At 47.1% G+C, this 20,190-nt stretch overlaps 1 protein-coding gene across 5 annotated transcripts in view; it reads left to right on the forward strand.

Annotated features, from left to right (window-relative positions):
• Positions 1 to 20,190, forward strand: part of Ctif (cap binding complex dependent translation initiation factor) — a 246,632-nt gene that overhangs the window by 188,928 nt on the left and 37,514 nt on the right. For all 5 annotated transcript variants that reach the window (XM_041639225.1, XM_041639224.1, XM_041639227.1 and 2 more), the window contains one exon: positions 18,781 to 18,936. In XM_041639225.1, coding sequence (XP_041495159.1) covers positions 18,781 to 18,936 — 156 coding nt within the window. The remainder of the gene's footprint in view (positions 1 to 18,780; positions 18,937 to 20,190) is intronic.

Consider the following 20,190-nt stretch of genomic DNA (forward strand, 5'->3'; position numbering starts at 1 on the left):
TGCATGCAGTTAGCCCTTCCACATCCTTGAGTCTACCTCCACAGTTCAACCAACTGCAAGAAGGAAGGAAAAAAAAAAATCAAGATTCCAGAATGTTCCAAAACACAAAAGTTAAATTTTCCATGTACCATACTGTAACAATGTGATGTGTAGGCATTAGATTTGACGTTATATGTTATGTAGAAATGATTTAAGATGTATATAGGAGGATGCCATGGGCTAATCATGAATATGATATCATTTTATATAAAGGATATGAGTGTTTGAAGGTTTGGGCATCTACAGGAATACTGACCAATGAGTGTGCCTGAGTTGGGCATAGCATGCTGGGTAGCCATAGGCTCCAGTGAATTTTTTTAACCCAGTTGAAGTTCACCTTCATTTACTTTCCCCTGAAACTGGCTTCCAAATACTTCTTTGATGTCACTACACAAATACCAAAGTTGAGAAAAAAAATGAAGTTATTCAAAATGGCCAAAATTTCTAGTTTAATTACATCTACCCCCGCCCCAATTCCACGTGTTGGGGACTCAAAACACTGTAGAGATGGTTAAGTGTGTGGAAAATGTCTGCTGTACCACATTGCTCAGCTCGGTTTCCAGATGGGTTCTGGAAGGATCTCCAGCCACATAAGCACACATAGTCCTGGCAGAGAGAGATCAAAACTTAAGCAAAGCCAGGCGGTAGTGGCTCACGCCTTTAATCCCAGCACACAGGAGGCAGAAGCAGGTGGATCTCTGTGAGTTCGAGGCCAGCCTAGTATACAAGAGCTAGTTCCAGGATAGGCTCCAAAACTACAGAGAAACTCCGTCTCAAAAGAAAAAAGAAAACTTTAGCAAAATTGAGTTGGGGGTCCCTTCTGCACCTGTTACCTTCTCTCCTGCTCTACACAGGTTTTTCTCACATGTCACTGTCCCTCTGGAAGAGAGCGGAAATCTAGACTACCTCAGAATCCTTAGTCCTGCTGATAAATGGCCCAAAGAATGTCTTCTGGGCCCCAAGGGAGTGCCACAGCTGTCCTACCTCAATTATCTCATCCCCACTCCCAGCTGCTCCTTTTGTCTGCTGGTTTGTCCCTCCCAGCCAGGTACAAAGTTGAGGCAGAGGTGAACTCTGAACACTGGACAAGGGACATGCATCCAGCACAGTCAGGATGGAAGGACAAGGGTTTCCATACCAGAGCTAAGGGACTCGACGACTGCAAAGCCTCCATCTGACAAACCAGGGTTCCAATGGCCTCCCCAGGGTAAAGGCTTGTGGGACCAGGAGGTGGCTCTGGGTAAGCGTGGTGATGGGCCTTTCTGTAGTCAACCTCTTGACATGTGCATGCAGGGACAGTAGGAATGCAGAGGGAAGTTTGGGGATGCTCATCCCAGAATAGCTTTAAAACTAGGCCAGTCTTACAAAGCACCTAAAATGATTGAAAGCAGGTAGGATTGAAGCAGATGCCTTCTGGAGATGCCTGTCAGACCCAAGTATGTCAAAACTCTGTAGGCTTTCCTGATTGTTCAGCAGACCTGAGGACACAGCCTAGGACGTTCCTTCCCCCTGGGCCCCTTGTATATATTGCATTAGAGTTGTCACCTGACAGAGAGAAGCACCGGACTGATTCACCAGCATCCACAGAAGGAGAGACTGGTGGGGGGGTGGATGGTAGGTAGGTATGTGGATGGGTGGGCAGAGGATGCTTGTACACCCTACATCAGCTGGCTTCAGTCCTGGGTGGGAATCCCTAACAGCATGGGAATCCTAAGTGGGTAGTCTTGCCTTCACTTCCTGTGTAAATAGATGTTATTGTCATTGTAAGAGTGAGCCGCGGACTGGAAGCAGGTACTGGCTCACTGTTTTGGTCCTCATTGCAAAGTTGGTTTTTCCAGATTGTGAAACATGGTTTCTCGGTGGATAGCTCACTGGAGCACAGATGCTTTCCCAGGGGTGCACATGACAGACATTCTCCTCGGGTGCTGAGGCCCCTGTGTGCATTCCCCTGTACGTTGCTGTATGTCTTAGCTTCGACCCAACCTGATTTCTCCAAGGGCACAGTTTCCTGGGGTCATGATAACTTGTGGTTTTTGAGACGTGAGCTGGCTCATAAGCTAGCACAGGTGGGGGAGCCTGTAATTCTAGCCAGGACTGTGTTCAAGGAATCCTGTGTGAGAGTGCCTGATGGGGAGGAAGTCCCCCTCCATTATATCTTAATTGGTGTTGGTTTCTTCAGATGGCTCGTAAAAATGTGCCTATACTCCCCAGGCTCCATCCCTACAAACTAATCTAGAATAACAGACTGCTGTCTTCTGGATCCCCAGAATCAGGTTCTCCACCGAGTACAGCTCCCTTCCCTTGTAATGGTGAGGAATTCCATGTGAGGAGTACTTCAGACTATTAAGATAAACCCCATCTCTTTGTGTAAGAGTTGAATGTTGGTGGGAGATGGGAATCTGCCCCCAAACATGAGCTGTAGACTATCTCAGTCTGGGAAAGGCCAAGCCATCTGGTGTCCACAGCCCTCAGCCATGTACCATGGCTCCCATGCTGTAAACCGAACTGTGGATTGGCAGAGAAACAACCCATGACAGCCTAGTGTCCAAAATGCCAAACATTTCACCGTGCTGTACGATTTCAGATCAGCAAGAGTCTGTGGAGGCGGAGGCTGGCCTGGAGCCATTCTAGCGGAACGTTAATCTGAATGAATGTAAGGCAGAGGCCACCTGATCATCTGATGGCCTCACACACTCCAACATGTGTGTCTCACAACTACCCGGGCCGTGCCAGGAAGAACTCAGAGCATGTTGCCTGTTTACATGTGTGTGGAGTATGCGTTAGTCCCTCCTGAAACCCCGGAGGTTGCTGGAACGAGGGGACTTGGGAATTAGCATCTTAATCTTACTAAGAAGTGTGGCGTGGGGTCCTGCATAACACCTGGCATCAGATGGCTCAGCCTGAGGAAAATGATTGTATCCTTATCAAAGTGCCTCCAGAGACACTAAGACTTTCTGTCATCATTTCCCCACGGGGAGACAAAAGCCTCTGGATTCTTCCCTTCAAAGTCTACTGCCTGGAACCCTGCTTCTCTCACAGAAGGGCAGGTTTCTGATCCACCAAGTGGAACCTTTATGACTTGTCATGGATGTGTATCCTGTAGTGTGGTAACTTCGTGGAGAAGCATTCCTGCTTCTAATGGTACAGCTGACAGGATGCACTCAGGTGCGGCATTCCCAGGTGAGAGATAACCCCCCATTCATGTGTCACCCCAGTGAGGCCTGTCCTTGTCTAACTGAAGATGCCCTGTCTCCCTCTAAGATGGGGGCTGAACTTTTGGAGTTCCCATGAGAGATGGCAGGGGATATTTTATAAACAACTGAGCAGAGTGGACTCTGCAAGGCCAGGCGACTGGTCCAACCAAGCTCACCTAGTGCTCTGTGGCCAGTCCATGGATTATTACTGAGGAAGCTAGCCCTCGGTGCTGGGCAGAGCTGATGGCACACGGAAGGAGTCACCAGACCTCTGCCCATGGTCACAGTGTGCCATGGGGACCAGCACTTCCTCTGCCTGCGGCAGAGCCAGCATCACCAGGGGCAGGCAGGGCCAGAAGGTGCCAGACACTACCCATCCCTCCAGCTTCCTGCCCCTTTCTTCCGCAGCTCTCTGAGGGAGTTGCGGTTATTTTTATCTGAGGACACTGGTGTGGGAGGCATTTGTCAGCATCGTCTGGTAAAGGCAACTGAATTGTCTGTTGTCCAAAGCACCCCCTAAGCATGCTAGGCTGTTCACATTTAAAAATACAGTTGGAGCCATGACAGCTGATGCGTTCACAATGCTGACATCACAACCTAAACCCAGACTGTTGGTTCCGGAGCCCAGGCTTGTGTTTTACTCTCTTGGTTTTGGGTTTATCACCTATAAGGGCTTCTGTCTTTCAAAAAGTCATGATTCAGTAGCAGCCACCTATGCAGAAAGGAAAATGGTCACAGTCTCTAGGATGATTGCAGGGCAGGTCATCTCCACTAATCCCAGAGGGCTGACTCTAACACCGCTGTTGACTAGACATGCCAGGAGATGGTCCATGCGGCCCTCATGTTTCTAGGGACAATTTCCGGGTGTCCCTGTGGATGAACTTATACTGATTAAAGTTCCCTCCTTGGGTGTGATGCTCAACATTACCTACCAAGCACTTCTAAGACTTACCACATTCCAAAACATGGGGTGGGAGTGTGTCTGAGTGCCTTCTGTTGGTGTAACAAAACGAAACAGACTACTAAATTTATTTGGTCTGTGGTTCTGGAGCTGGCAGGTCCAAGAGGAGGCAGTAGCATCTACTGTGGGCTTCACGCTACCTCATCAGATGGCGGGAAGACTGGAGGGCAAGTGAGCTCATGCACAAAGAAAGTATGGGGTGGGCCCCCTTTGACAGGCAGCTCTCACAAGCCTAACTGCCCCATGTGAGGAGGGCTTCAGTCCCATGATGACGGGCACGCAGAGGCCCCTCTCACAACATAGCGTTTGATCTGCCATCAAGAGTCGTGGAGGACCAGGTCACAGTGTGGTACAGGGCAGTGGTTTTCATCTGGTGTCCTTGTGTCCCCAGAAGATACCGTGCTAGAGGGGATGAGAACAGAGCTCTGACTGGCATCAGATTGGTAGTGGCCTCCATGGTCCTGGGTAGCTCCCCACAGAAAACTGTGAACCTGGCCTTCAGTGTCAGTGATGCTGCCGGGAAGGAGGCAGATGGAGCCTTCCGCCCCTCAGCATGTGTCCTGACAGGAGGCACACTGGTTGGGCAGGCAGAGAGAGATGGTGCCAGTGTGCAGCACTGAGTCCCCGTGTCTGTTTCACTGTGTCTGCTAAGCTGTGGACCTCACGAAAGGCCAAGCCAAGCTGGGATTTGAGAATCTGATGAGCGAGATGTGATCTCTGGCCATAATGATGAACACCCCGCTTTGCTGAGCATTTTTCTTCTCCCAGTAGGACTTGATATCAGCTGCCTCATTCAGTCCTCACAACCAGTTATGGGTCCGATGGGATGCACCCCGTCAGCTCCATCTTGTGGATAACTCAAATGAGGCCCAGCGAGGGGAATTATTTGCTCAAAGATCATAATACCCCAATTGTTTGTTGATCCCGTCACTGAAACATCTTTTAGTGAGGACAACACTCCCTTTCTGATCTTTGAGTCTCCTTCATCTTGCTTAGGTCTCCATACGGGTACTCAGTGGGGCCTCTCTTCCATATTCGCTACTCTGAGTAGAAACCTAAAGAAGCCTGGAGCAAATTTCCTACTCCAGCAGCCACCTTTTCCTTAAGAAGTTTTTCTTGGGCTAGAGAGATGGCTCAGCTGTTAAGAGCACTGGCTGCCCTTCCAGAGGACCTGGGTTCAATTCCCAACACCTACATGGCAGCTCAGAACTGTCTGTAACTCCAGTTCCAGGGGATCTGTCACCCTCACACAGACAAATATGAAGGTAAAACAACAAGGTGTGTGCGCGCACGCGCACACACACACAACCAAATCTTTAATGGCTCAAAGCCAAAATCAGCTAGTTTTTTTCCTGCCTTCTCTGATGTTTTACCAAAGCTAAGCAAGAAAACTATCCTATAGTACAGGGACTAGAAAACTACCCCCCTCTTGTCCAGAAATATCCCCTCCTTGGGACTGCCATCGCCACAGCACCATGCATTCACTCTCTAGTTAATGCAGCAATGCTTGCTGAGGGCCTGTGTTCTACACATTGGGTGTTAGCGCATAACACAGTGATCAGATTCCCTGGAGTCTGCAGGTCCCATGAAGGAGGCAGGCACTGAGCCTATAAAAAAAAGCACATATGTAGCTTCATACTGGGCCCTGGGCAGTGCAGAAGAATAGGCAGTAACAAGAGTAAAGACCCTGCTTAGAGAAGATGGCGGCTGTGAAAGGAAAAGACAGTGGCCAAAGACAACATGGAGTCAGTTTCTCGCGGGCTAAAGGAGAAAGTCCCCAGCACCCAAAGTGCACAGCAGCAGGCCCACTTTCCCATTATTTCTGTTAGCACATCCGTCATCAGAATTATCTTAAAGGTCTCCACCATCCTGGCTCTGCTCTGCTAGATACATGAGAGGGGCAAGGAGGAATAAGACACCCAAAAGGCTTCAAGGTTGGCCAAGGAGATAGAGGATGCACACGAAAACTAACGCTAACCTCATCCTATTTCTAGCTGACTTTGTATCCTAAGTCCCCAGTACCAACAACCATGTGCTAGTCCGACTCTCTGCAGACCTAACAACAGTTCCTGTGATACCTGGCCTAGTGGCATCCCCTCTGTCTGCCTCTATTGCTCTGTCGTGTGACAGAATTTTCCTGAGGAGACACAACACCTATGTCTACTCACCTGAGATGGGAAGTGCATGACAGACTGAAGTATTGATACCACCAAAGTCCAACTTGGTAAATCAGTGGTGAATCAGTTTATTGGGGTGACTTACAGGAGCAGAAATAACAAAGACAGCGGTATCGCTGAAGCCCACCCCAGCATGGGTGACAGCTCACAAAGCTGGGAACCTGGAGCACACTGCACAGCCCACAGGCAGCTCCACAGGTTGGAGAGTGTCCTGTCCAGGTGGCTCAGCTGCTTTCTGCTCCTTCAGGGCAGCTGTTCTGGTCTGAGTCTTTTGCGGCTCTGTTCCCAGTCTCAGAGGGACTCTTGGCTTTGGGTGCTTACAGTGGCAGGGAAGCACCTACTGGATCTAATCTGGTCAGATTCAGGGACTTCCTGAAGCCCCTCTGAGTTGTTAACCTTCCTGCTTAAGGAGCTTCCCTGAAGGATGGAATGTTTCCATAGCTGGGGACACTGTTACACAACATCCTGTTTTTTCACACAAGGCCTGGGAGACTCTGTTCAAAGACTCTTGGAGACAGGGAGGAGTCTCTTCCAGGCCCTCTCGGCTTTCAAACTCTAGTATGTATTTTGACACACCAGTGGTTTGCATGCTTCTTTTTTTTTTTTCACCAGTAGTATTTATTTTCCAAACTCGGTCTAGGGTGTATGCTCAGCCCTATGAAACAGATCCTCCAGTCTCTGGGATCTGGGAGTCTGGAAACTGGGAATTATGATTCTACCCACCAACTGCCCTTACATATCTTGTGATTCCTTAGGAATCACGTGAAAGTCTGTCTGGTTTTCAGGCTGGAACTCATACCTCATCAAGCTGGCCTGAACACTCCCTTATGTCTACTCCAACCCTGCCAGGCTACACAGGGCAAAACATTACCAAGTTCAGTTGAGTAGGAGCACATGAACACATTACCTGTAGCAGTAGAAGACTGCTCAGGTGGAACCGGCACAAGCATGGTCACGTGTGTCTTCAAGGGCTGTACCCACACACCAATGGTGTCCATGTCCCTAGCCTCCAGAGACACGACCAACATCCACAGGCGTAAAGCAACATCACAGATGCAAATGTCGGCCCTCCCCAGGCCTGCTAGACTTTGTATCCCTCTTTTTCCTCCCCCAGCTGTTCCTCTGTGCGCCTCACCCATGCCTGTTGCTTAACCGTTGCCCGGGAAACGTTCTGGGATACGGCTTGGTACAAAGATGTGTACACTTCCTTTGGATCTTCATCAAGGGATCACGCCCTGTAACTGTGAGCTTGACTTTTGAAGACTTCATTTGCGGTAGAGTTTAATGTCACGGGTGGATTTGGACTGAAGACTGAGTCATTCTGGAATCCCCAGTATACGCCAAATCTTTTCACAAGCATTACAAGGGGTTTTCTCAAATTCTATAAATAGTTTAATAACGCCTGTATAATCATCTATTTTTACCCGTAGCCTTCTGGACAATTTCAGCAGTAATTGGTCTGCACTGAAAGGATTTCTGAAGTCCTTCAGTTGCCAGTGGCTTCCAGGGCATGGCCTGAGGCCTAGGATAGCACCAGATCCCCAGGTCACATCTCTACCTGGGGTTGGAGATCCAGCCTTTGAGTAAAGCCTGGTACAGGTTGAACTCTGAGAGAAAACTCTAGGAAGGTCTCAGGGAGTCAGAGAAGCTGAATTCCTACCCCACTCAAAATATCTCATACAGAAAATTCTGTCCACACTTAGTTGCTGCCTGAGTCAGTTTCTCATGTTATAAAATACAGATATTGTCACAATTTTGTTTTCAGAGAGGCTGTCCCATCAGTCCAGTGCCTCTCTGTCTTTGGATACAAGCTTCCTATCATATAGATGAAAATGCAGAAATACAGATAGCAGTCGGCTAGCTTTGTCTTTATTTTGCAATTGGCTTGTTCCTCAGACTGACCACACAAACACACACACATGCGCACATGCACGCACACACGCACATACCTCATTTCCCTGCAGAGAATTTGGCAGGAAGGCTAACTCTCACCTATTTAGCCTAGGCCCCAATAAACACCTGTCCCTGTGCTGTTGGCTACTCTCCTAGCAAGATGAGAGCCCAAGAGGGAGGAAATCCCGATTCTAGAGACAGCAACTCAGCCTTTCCTTCACGAGAACCTGGAAGGCAGAGCAGGATGAGGGTAGACTGCCACCATGTTGATGCGAAGGCCTGTTTCAAAGTCATCCTCTAGGACTAGAAAGAGTGAGGCTTAGAAAGCAGATCCAGACTTCCATCCTGCCAACCTCAGAAAGTGGCCAGACCCAGGTATCTGCACCCCAGCCCCAGGAGATGCCAAGTGGTAGAACCAGCTAAGCATGGGAAGGATACCATAAGAATGACCACAGAGCCAGGCAGTGATGGTGCACACCTTTAATCCCAGCATTCAGGAGGCAGAGGCAGGCAAACCTCTGAGTCTGAGGCCAGCCAGGTCTACAGAGTGAGTTCTAGGACAGTCAGGACTACACAGAAAACAAAAAAAGTGCACACAGTAGGACAGTCACATCCACATCGGACCGGCAGTGAGACAGGTGCCCCCTGGTCTGTGGACTTCAGCCCTCTATGCCCTGGGTTGGCAGCCTGCCCCTATGTCTTTCTTCCCTGGAGCCAAGGCAGGTGTCACCTTAGCTGAGCATATACCGTGGTATTCAGACAGCTCACCCCTCTTCCTGTTGAGCTTCCAGCCCTGCTGAGGGCTTCTCAAGGCCACAACCACAGCAGGTGCTGGCTCCCCTTGCCTAAGAGTGAGGCTTCACGCCTGCGTAAGTGTGAGACAGAATTCCCACTGAATCAGCCCCGCTTCTCGGCTTCTCCGCTCTTCACCCCAGCACCACTCCCCCGCCCTGCTGCCATCAGCCGAGACCAGCCTACCTGACCTGATTTCACCAACTGAAATAGTCCAGGTCCTCACAGCCCAGGACAGCTGGAAATGTCTCTAGAATGATCTAGATTCATCTGGAAGTGGCTGATGGCAGTTCCCAGCCCCAGTGTATGCCCTTGCCCTGGAGGCAAGTACTGGGGAGAAAGTAGTCACAAACAATCCTAGTACCAGGAGCCATCAATCACAGAGAATGTTTCCAGTCGTTAAAGGAGCATCTGGGCCGTGGTTTTTGTGTCTGTTGATTCGAACAGATTCAAGATCATCCTTAATGTCATTCTCTTTCGCACAAATACACCAGTACATGAAGGTTTCGAGATGATGTTCAGTAGAGTTTGAGGCATACGCGACAGCTACCTGATGGATGTCTGTGTATGCAGTGGCATTATCGTCTGTCTTTTGTCCAGGGGTCTACAGGCACCCTGTAGACCTACATAAAAAGGCTATATGACTTAGGTCATAGGACACTTTTGTCCTCTGCCCTAAAAGGCTGTATGACCTAGGACTAACCAATCAGTGGCTCCATATGCACAGCAGTGATTGGTCTGAAGGAGGGCCATGTGACAAGCAGGGCCATTTGCAACCCCACTCCAGGGTTTAGGAATTGGCTGTTAGGAGAGAGGGGCTCTGTCTTCCTTTGGGCTCACACCATTGTAAAAGACCCACAATAGTGAAATATACTGTGAGTCGGCCTGGCAAGCTGGCATGGAGATGGTGACAAGAAATTAGAGAAGGATAGTAACAGCCACAGAGAGCAGGAAAGGTGAGCCGGGCAAACGCCCTGCCTTTCTACTCTCGAATCTTGGGTGAGAAAGAAGAGCATCATGAAAAAAAAAAAAAAAACAGCCGGGCCATGGTGGCACACATCTTTAATCCCAGAACTTTGGATGCGAGGCAGGTGGATTTCTGTGAGTTCAAAGCCAGCCTGGTCTACAGAGCGAGTTCCAGGACTACTACACAGAGAAACCCTGCGTCAAAAAACAAAAAAGAAGAAAGAAAAAGAGAAGGAGGAGGAGGATAAGCAGCCTGGGGGTTTCACAGAAGAGGCATCTGTGAAACCTATCACAGAGCAGTGATCTGTCGGGTTCCCAATGACTGAACACCTCCCACAAGCCAGGCACCATCCTAGAGGCGTGGGTCCCTCCCCATGAGCTATCTGACTAAGTTAGCTATCACACTCTCCAGAGTGGGAAAATAACTGACTACTAAGAATCATCAGGTCAGCCACATGTTCAGGCCCCGTGTCCAACGACAACAGCCAGAGGGAGCTAGGGAGAAGCAGGGCAGCTGCTCCTATAGGCCGGTAGTCAGAGGGAGCCTCTCTGAGGAGGAGACTTTGGAGCAGAATTCTGGAGGAAGAGAAAGTTGGAGCCAGATTTAAAAAAAAAAAAAAGAATTTGACTTAAATGTCTTTATTCTTTCCAATAGAAAAAAAAATCTATCAAATAATTCATTTTAGCCTCCACCAGTTATGCGGGAGAAAGGCAGAGCTATTGATGCTGGCAGCCTCTAGGTGCCCCCACCCCACCCCAGCACACACAACTCCCCATTGCCTACCTCTCCCACGTCCATCCCAACCTCACAAGGGGAAAATAAAACCAAAAACTTCCTCCCAACAGTTACTAAAAGACCACGTTCTCCTTCCCCACCAACCCTCCCTGAAGTGGGGGTGTGGGGATGATGTTGCAGTACCTCTGTGAACAGAAACATGGCAGCCACTGGGGAAGTCCAGTTGGATGGGCAGATCTCCCTTGGTCACTTGTTTAAAAAAAAAAAAAAAAAAAAAGCAAAGCGAGACCAGGATGGTGGTGAGTGTGCAGGGTGCAGGACTGCCAGTCAATCCCAGGAAGTGCAAAAATACACCGTGGTCCTTGTGCCAGGCCTCTCCCGGCAGCGGGCTGGCCTGCCCGCAGGGGTCGAGGGGGTAGGGGAGCTGTGTTTTTCCCCTTCTGCCTGTACACAGCTGTTTTTGGCTTGGCCACAGAATTCTACCACACCAGAGTTCGTGTGGTTATCCAGAGTGGGAAGAATTTCCCAGAATGCCTTGAGAAACCTGAGACACTGAATGGCTTTCAGGGCCTATTGATGTGGCTGGTGCAGGAAATAGCAGTACGTCAATAAATAGTTTTAGGCAGGAAACCGGGCTTAAATGGTAGCCTTAAAGTTTGGGGAAAGACACCAGGGGTTACTGGGAGGGAGCCTGCCCGTCAGATGAGAACCTAGAGCCAAATAGCAGACTTTGAAATGACTGCCCCTGAACTGAGGCCCCTTGCTGCTCTTGGATGCAAGAGGCTGAGGTTGGGGGCAGAGTCAAGAAGCAAGGACAGGCCAGTTTCAGCTGGCAGAAAGGGGCTCTTTGTGTGGAGGGAAGCTGGCAACCTCTAACACGCGTCAGGAGGAGACACAGGCTAGGCTCCGGCCTCTAGGTGAGGCTTATTCACACCCCGCCTGGTGGAAGTCAGTGCCAGCTGCCAGTCACCCCAAGACTTCCACTGTCCTACTTTAAGAAGAGAGAGGGGGTGGGGGTGGGAGGGAGCAAGAAAAGGCACTGTTACAGTAAGTACCCGTTTTCCTGGTTGTGGAGAGAAATTTAGGAAAAAAATGTAAAATAAAAGAAAGAATAAAAGCCATCCACATTCTCATCTGGAAGCACCCATATTAAATATTCTGGACCGTTCTTTTAAAAAACGGTATCCGTGGAGGAAATTATGTCGCACACACAGTTGAGATTCGCTGTTTTCATTTAGCATTAGATAAACATTTTTTTCCATGCTTTTGTAAATTTTTCACAAGCAAGTTTTTTTTTTTTTTTTTTGATTTGTTTTTTGTTTTGAGACAGGGTCTCTGTAAACATGGCTGTCCTGGAGCTCACTCACTGTGTAGACTATTTTGGCCTCAAACTCACAGAGATCAACCTGCCTCTGATCCTAAGTGCTGGGATCAAAGGCGTGTGTCACCTCATCTGGCCAATAAGCAAGTGTCAGTGAGTGCATGGGTCATCTCTGACTTAACCATTGCCTTGTTGGATGGTTAGACTCTTGGATTTTTATGTATATTAAACTTGCTTCAAGATAGCACTTACATTTGTTGTATTTGTGTGTGTTTATGCGCGCATGTGCATGTCCTAGCTTGTATGAGAAGGTCAGAGGTCAGCGTGTAGGAAACAGTGCTCTCCTACTGTGTGGACCCCAGGGATTGAATGCAGACAGTCAGACTTGTAGGAAAGCTCCTTTACTTTCCTCGCTGGCCCATTAAGAGGATCTTTCCTGTTCTCATTTTTCTTTATCATAGTAACCCAGAGGTGCAATTGCCAGATGACTCTGAAGGCTTGATTAAGGCTTCTTAGGAAAAATGTGTAGTGCCCATATATAAGAATGCTTGTCTCCGGCTGAGCTCCTTTAACCCCAGCACCCAGGAGGCAGAGGCAGGCGATTGCCTGAGTTCAAGGTCAGCCTGGTCTACAGAGTTACACAGACAAACCAGGGTTACACAGAGAAACCCTGCCTCAAAAAAAGATAAATAAATAAAATGAAGTAAAACAAAAAGAATGCCTATCGCTCGAGTCCTTACGAGCATTGATGGTTGCCATCTTTAAAGTTTTGCTATATAGCAGATGGGTAAGCATGTATTTTCGTTCCTTTATCTGCAACTGGAATTAAGTGTGTGCACTTTGGGGGGTTTTCTTGAGGCAGGATCTCACTTTACCCCAGGCTGATCCAAAACTTTCTGTGAATCCTCTGCCTCTGCCTCAGAATTGCTGGAATTATAGGCATGTCGGCATGAGCCACTATGCACAGCCATTTCCACGTGTTTGATGGCAATTTTTGTTTTGACCAGTAATTCACCCCTTTAATGTCCTCTGTATTTGTCTATGATGGGCTCAGAGCCATTACAAGCTTGAAGCTCTCGTGTGTGTGTGCGTGTGTGTGTGTGTGCGTGCGTGTGTGTGTGTGTGTGTGTGTGCATCTATACCTATCTCAGTGATTTTCAGCCGTCCTAATGCCGCGATCCTTTAATACGGTTCTTTATGTTGTAGTTACCCCAACCATGAAATAGTTTTTGTGGCTGTTTCATAACTGTAAGTTGCTACTGTGATGAATTGTGATGTAAATATCTGAGATGTGGCATATCCGACATGCAACCCGTAGGGTGATAACCGCTGTTGTATATTAAAGCAGTTACCCTCTATCCTATTTCCCGAAGGCCTGTTGCGCCCCATCCCCAGCCCCGGAGCCTCCTAAGAGTTCTGGAGCAAACTCTGCTACCTCACTCTAAACACACCTTTCTCCACCCAAAAGTGTGATTTCATTCCATTGCACCTTCGGGTTTTTATTCTTCTTAATTGCCTCTTTATCACACCTCTTTATTCTTAGGGTCTGGACGAGCTGAGAGTGTAGATCCCTTCCTCCCTGATTTTAAGCCCTGTGGCTGCAGTGTTGCTCAAGTGAATGCTGTATCGTCCGCCTCTGATTCGTAGCCCCCAGGGGATCATACGATAAACCCTTGTGGATGCCAAATTTGTTTCTGTGTTATCTGATCTAGCTGTCCATGCTCCGCCAATCCCATGGCCTTTTAATTATTAAAGCTTTGGAATAAATTAAAAGTAATACAACCCTTTCCAATTTTGTTGTGTCCTGACTAGTGACTTTTCCCTATTATTCCTTCAAATTACTTTTCGGGTCATTTTTTTTCCCAAGTCTCTACATCCAGTACCCTTGCCACACACACAAAAGTTTGTGTTAGAATTTAATAAATTAGCTTCTGATCATTAAAACATCTCACTGGTAAATTGTGTCGTGAAAGCAAGCTGTTGACTTTTATATATTAATTTAATATCTAAATACTCATTAATTAGTTGCTTAACTCTGATTAATCTTTATTAGAGGGTTCTCATGGGTTTTTCATACATATAATCTAATAATTTTCTCTCTCCCTTCTACCCATGGGCATTGCTGCTCTTTTTCAGTCGGAGCCCTTGATGTAATAGATTGCGTTTATAGATTATTTCCTGATGCTAAATCATTACAGCCTTCCTGGGACGAATGTCTACGTGGTTATAATGGATCTATTTGCTGGCATTTCATTTAGGACTTCCCCATCCATTCACATTAGAGAGGTCGGCAGACGCACTTCTTTCTTTTTAACTTACTGGGAGATTTTGTTGTTGCTGTTTGGCTGGCAAGCTCATTTTCTCCTGTGTTTTGGGTCCATTTCCAAATGACAACAGTTATCTCAATGGAAGAATTTACCTATTAAAGAGCCGTGACTTTCGAGACCTCTCTGTAAAGGTAATTCTTTCATAACTTCATTTTAGCTCGTGTCTTTTAATCTCTTCTGGTTTTGATCTCGTTCCTTTTCAGTAAGTTTCACTGATATTTGTTTTGCTGAAGCATTCTTTTTTTTTTTTTTTTTTTTTTTAATTTTCGAGACAGGGTTTCTCCGTAGCTTTTGGTTCCTGTCCTGGAACTAGCTCTTGTAGATCAGGCTGGCCTCGAACTCACAGAGATCCTCCTGCCTCTGCCTCCCGAGTGCTGGGATTAAAGGTGTGCGCCACCACCGCCCGGCGCTTCTGAAGCATTCTTCACTGTGTTTGTCAACTTAACGTAGTCATGATTTTTGTTACGCCTTACCACTTCCATATTTGTTTTCATATTGAAATTTTTTCTAATTTTTCCTTCTTGCTTTTGTATGCACTTTCCTTTCTTATCTTCTAGTTAATTTCCAGTTTTATCTATATTGTGTTCTTTCCTGTATTTTTTTAACTGGTGATGGTTTTCTGATTTTTTTTTTCAGTTGAGATTTTGGATAACACTGTCTGCTAGAAATACAATGCAACCCACTCACATAATCTCAAATGTAATTATATGTTCTACTTAACCTGGTATATCCAAATTTTCAGCATATACTCAACCTTTTCTTAAATTTTATGTGCATTTGCATAAGTGTGGGTATCTAAACGTGGGTGAAGGTGCCCGTGAAGGTGAGAGTTGTACATGCTGGTTTTGTGTGTCAACTTGACACAAGGTAGAGTCATCAGAAGAAGGAGCCTTAGCTGAGAAAAGGCCTCCATGAGATCCAGCTGTAAGACATTTGCTTATTTAGTGCTTAATGGGAGAAGACCTAGCCCATGTCAGTGGTGCTATCCCTGGGTTGGTGGTCCTGGGTTCTATGAGAAAGGTGACTGACTAAGCCAGGGGGAACAAGCCAGTAAGCAGCACTCCTCCATGGCCTCTGCATCAGCTCCTGCCTCCAGGATCCTGCCCTGTTTGAGTTCCAGTCCTTACTTCTTCAGTGATAATAGCAGCAATGCTTAAGTGTAAACCTAATAAATCCTTTCCTCCCAACTTGCTTTTTGCTCATGATGTTTTATTGCAGCAATACAACCCTAACTAAGACAATTGGTACCTGTGTAGTGGGTGTTGCTGTGACAGACCTGACCTTGTTTTGGCGAGGATTGTGGAAGGACTTTGAAACTTTGGGCTAGAAGAGCCTTTGAGCTAAGTGCTCTGTGGGATGTTTTGTGGAGGTTGGAAGATAAGAACATTGAGAGCAGTGCAGAGGATGGCTTGTGAAGTGTCAGAGGGAAGTTTAAAGGCTCTGTCAGAGCCATTTTGTAATCTTGAATTTTAGAGATGGCTCAGTGGTTAAGAGCATTGCCTGATCTTCCAAAGGTCCTGAGTTCAATTCCCAGCAACCACATGGTGGCTCACAACCATCTGTAATGAGGTCTGGTGCCCTCTTCTAGCCTGCAGACATACACATTGACAGAATATTGTATGCATAATAAATAAATAAATATTTGAAAAAAGAAGATTCTGTGGTTCTGATTAGCTGCGGCTGAAGAATCAGCAGTGATTAACAAGATGCCAGAACTGCCAAAGCAAATCTTGCTTTGCTGGGATACTTGATACTAGTTGGCTGGAGCTAAGAAATTAGCAGTGATTAAGAAGAGACCAGCATCAGTGGGGTGAAATCTTCTGGGAAGTGTTTCCTGGGAGCCCAGGGGAGCTGTGTTCCAGAGGCAGCCAAGGTTCTACCTCGTGCTGGCAGTCAGACCTGGTAATGTGTAAGCATCACCCAGGTGGTACTGGTTTCGAAGGCATGAAGGGTCAACTGAGGCTTGGCACTGTGAGAGGTCAGGAGAGGCCATTGGTGAAGGTGCAGCCTCAGTGGAAGTTGAAGGTCCAGGACTGAAGGGGTCAGCAAAGAGATTGAGGCTTAGCACCATGAGAAGAGCCTATGAGAGGCTATTGGTGAAAGTGCCCCCCAGTTGCAGCAAGGAACCCCAGTATTTTGGGAATGCCAGTAGCATGGGATGACCACCTAGAACAACAGCAATGGAGAGGAGCCAGCTGGAGCCTAGAAGACAAGCTGTGTGTGCTGCAGAGGGTGGAGCCAGAGAAGTGACCCAAGCAAGCCCTTTGGAGGAGTCTAGAAGATCATAAATGGATCCCAACCATATGGACGGTTGGAATTGTTCTACCTTGGTTGTGACTGGGCCAATTTTTCCCTCTTGAAGTAAGAACATATTTCACTGGGACCCACAGTTGAAGAAACTTAGGATTTTAAAAGAAATTAGTTACTAAAATTTTAATGTGTTTGAATTTGTAAAGACTGTAGGACTTTTAAAGTTATTTATGTTCTTAATGTGAGATCTTAGGGATGAATGAGAAAGGAAGGGTGTGACTTAGCATTCGTGATGCATTTGTGTGTCGAGTTGACAAAGGTCTGTTGTCCTGGCTGGCTTTGTATGTCAGCGTGCCACAAGCTGGAGTCATCAGAGAGGAAGGAGCCTCCGTTGAGTACCCAATCTGAGTATTCTTCAGGGCATACTTTTCCTTATATTTCCCTGATACTCAAGCTGAGGGAAAAGGCAATGACATAAAAATCTCCCAGTATAAATTAGGAAGTACTGTTTGCTTTCCAGTCTTCTGTCCTCTTCCCGCAGTCTTAACCAGCCTTTAGGAATTTCATTGCATTACTAGTTAACTACTACTATAAAAGTATCATTTAGGTTGCATTTAAAAATTCAAATTGAGCCAAAATGAATTTAAAAAAATAAAAGTTAAATATCTTCTCTTCCAAAAAATTCTTCCTGGCTTTTGATTCACTCTTAAAAAAACAACCTTTTACTGACTTATTTTGACTTAACTTCTTCATAAAGTCCGCCTGGTTTCAATTTCAGTTTCCCCTTCCTGTTCTGTACCACGATTCCCTCAGAACTGAGGCGTATATTTCATAGGCTGAAATGTCCATTCAAGAAAGTTTTGATTTTTTACTTTTAATAAAATGATACAATTTTCAACCATCTTAAGTGTACCACGTGCCAATGTAAAATGTTAAGTACACACGGTTGTACAAGAAATCTCTAATAGGACTTGTTCACCTTACAAAGCTGAAACTCCCCAGCGACTCCCTGTGTCTCCCTCCCCAGCTCTTGGCAGTTTGCGCTCCTTCCAGTTCCATTCCATCATCTGACTGCCCTAGGCAGTCTGCATCTCAGAATCCTAGCCTTCATCTAGGCTCTGATTTTCAGTTGAGAATATTTTTACTTCTGAGATCCTAAAATCACTTTTCTAGAATCTTCTGATGGCAATTAACCTATCTATCTTATGTCAATAACTCAGGGTGAACTTGCTTTACCCTAGCCCTTTGTATATTGCCTGGATGGATGGATGGATGGATGGATGGATGGATGGGCAGGTGGGTGGGTGGGTGGGCAGGTGGGTAGGTGGGTGGTGGATGAATAGATGGGTGGGCAGGTGAATGGATGGATGGGTGGGTGGACAGGTGGACGGGTGGATGAATGAATGAGGACCTTCAATTCTCCTATTGGGTGGGCAAGATGGCTCAACATTTGCATGAAAGGCTGGTGACCTGAATTTGATCCCCTAAAACCACATAAGGTAGAAGAGAACTGACCCCATAGAGTTGTCCTCTGATCTCCCCTTTGTGGCACACACACCCACATGTACACATCATGCACACACATAACATAATAATAAAATAACATTTTCCTATTATCTGCTAAGCTACCAGTGGACAGGGTTGTTCTTCCACTTTGAGCCTAGCACAGGGCCTAAAATGGGCCTCAGCGGTGGACTGCTCATCTGTGAGACAAACAGTGTTCTCCATAACTCCCTAGGATGACTGGAGAGTCAGAGGAGACGAAAACAGATTGAACTGGGAGGTAATGAATCCAAGAATGGTGTCATTCCCTACCTCTTCCCACCATACACACACTTCAACCACCACCACATTCCCAGTCCGTAGTCTTGGGATCTTCCAGACAAGGCTGAGGGACATCTGTGAAGGAGGAAGGTAACCAAGACTGAGCAACACTCAGAGGAAGAAAAACTGTGCCCCCCGATTCAGGTAACTGCAAGTGCTGTCGTGGATACAAGGCCAGGTAGCTTTGTCCTCATTGAAACACAGAATCAGCCTGTAGACTGTAGGTGCTGGGGACAGCTGGTGTTGCCTGGGCTCCTCCCAGCCCCGCTGAGGCTGACGTGGTCTCTTGTGCCTCTGCAGAAGGACTTCACTGTGCGTGAGGAGCTGCAGCAACAGGATGTGGAGCGCTGGCTGGGCTTCATCACCTTCCTGTGTGAGGTGTTCGGCACCATGCGGAGCAGCACGGGGGAGCCCTTCCGAGTGTTGGTGTGCCCCATCTACACGTGCCTCAGGGAGGTAAGAGCAGAGGCCTTGGCCTCCCTACTGCTGGCTCTGTCCAGAGATGCTTGAGTAAAACACAAGAGAGCATTGAAGTTGAATTACATATAAAAGAATGAATCCCTTGAAAAGGAGAGAGTGATTCCTCCTTGGTTCCTCCTCATGCATAAAGAAATAAGTTTAACTCAGACTTCAGTAATTTCTAATCTAGCATTTAGTAGAAGAGGTTTAGGGTGGCCTATCAATGAATGGATCTTTGGATTGAGTTGGTTATCACTGATTTTTTTTTTTTAATGTTTTGCTTCTAAAGTTGCTCTTAAAAAGTAGTAAGTACTTTTTAAGATGGATCAGAGGCTAAGCATACTCACTGTTCATTTAGAAGATGCAGGTTCAGGTCCAAGCACCGTGTGAGGCAGTTTATAACCACCCATAACTCCAAGTCCAGGAACTCAATGCCCTCCCCTGGCCTCTGTGGGCGTTGCCCACATGTGTGCACGTAAACTCATGCATGCATATAAAAATAAAACTTGTAAAATAATAAGAGAAGACAAAAGATTTTGGAGAAGGAAGTTTGGGGTTGCTTACTCTTCCAGATATAAAAGCTCACTTTATAAGGTCACATGGCTGTTGAGGGAGGGTAAAAATAAAAGACAGAAATGGACAGTGGGAGGCCAGCTGGAAGCTTGGTGGTGGGGAAACAACCCACCTCTCACTAGGAGGGAGCAAGCTGAGGACAGGACTCCAGAAGCCTTAAGAGTGGTAGCCATCAGGTTGGCTGATGTGAGCTGGGAGGGAGGAAGGGAGGGAGGGAGGGTGTGTGAGACTCCCGTTAACCGTCATGGCCACATTCACTGGGGTGTGAATTTCAGAAAGAGAGTCCTTATGGGAATGAGAGCCAGGAAAATAGGTCTCAGAACATCTATGTGGGTCACTGTTGAGTCTCCTCAAAGGCTGTCCTGAGGACGGTGCGCAGAAGGATCAGAAGCTCTACAAGAGGTCCCATGGAAAGTACGGAAACTATTTCTGTTGGGCTGGAAATGGGTGGTATCACCAGGAAGAGGGTGCAGATGGGAGTGGGGTAGTGGGGTGGGGTCATATGGGAGGTAGAAGAAGAGTATGGGGGAGAAGGCAAGTTGGGAGGTGGTGTTTCCAGAAAGTTCCAGAAGAGTAAATACAAAGGGTCCCAGCATCTTTCTGTAGGAGGTGGTACCAGCCCTGGCTCCACCCATCCCTGTCCGCTCCTGCCTTAGCAGCCCTTTGCTGCTAACACAG

This window comes from Microtus oregoni, unplaced genomic scaffold (genome assembly GCF_018167655.1).
Source record: "Microtus oregoni isolate MIOR12 unplaced genomic scaffold, Mior012 000057F_ref0000458, whole genome shotgun sequence".
NCBI classification, from domain to species: domain Eukaryota; kingdom Metazoa; phylum Chordata; class Mammalia; order Rodentia; family Cricetidae; genus Microtus; species Microtus oregoni.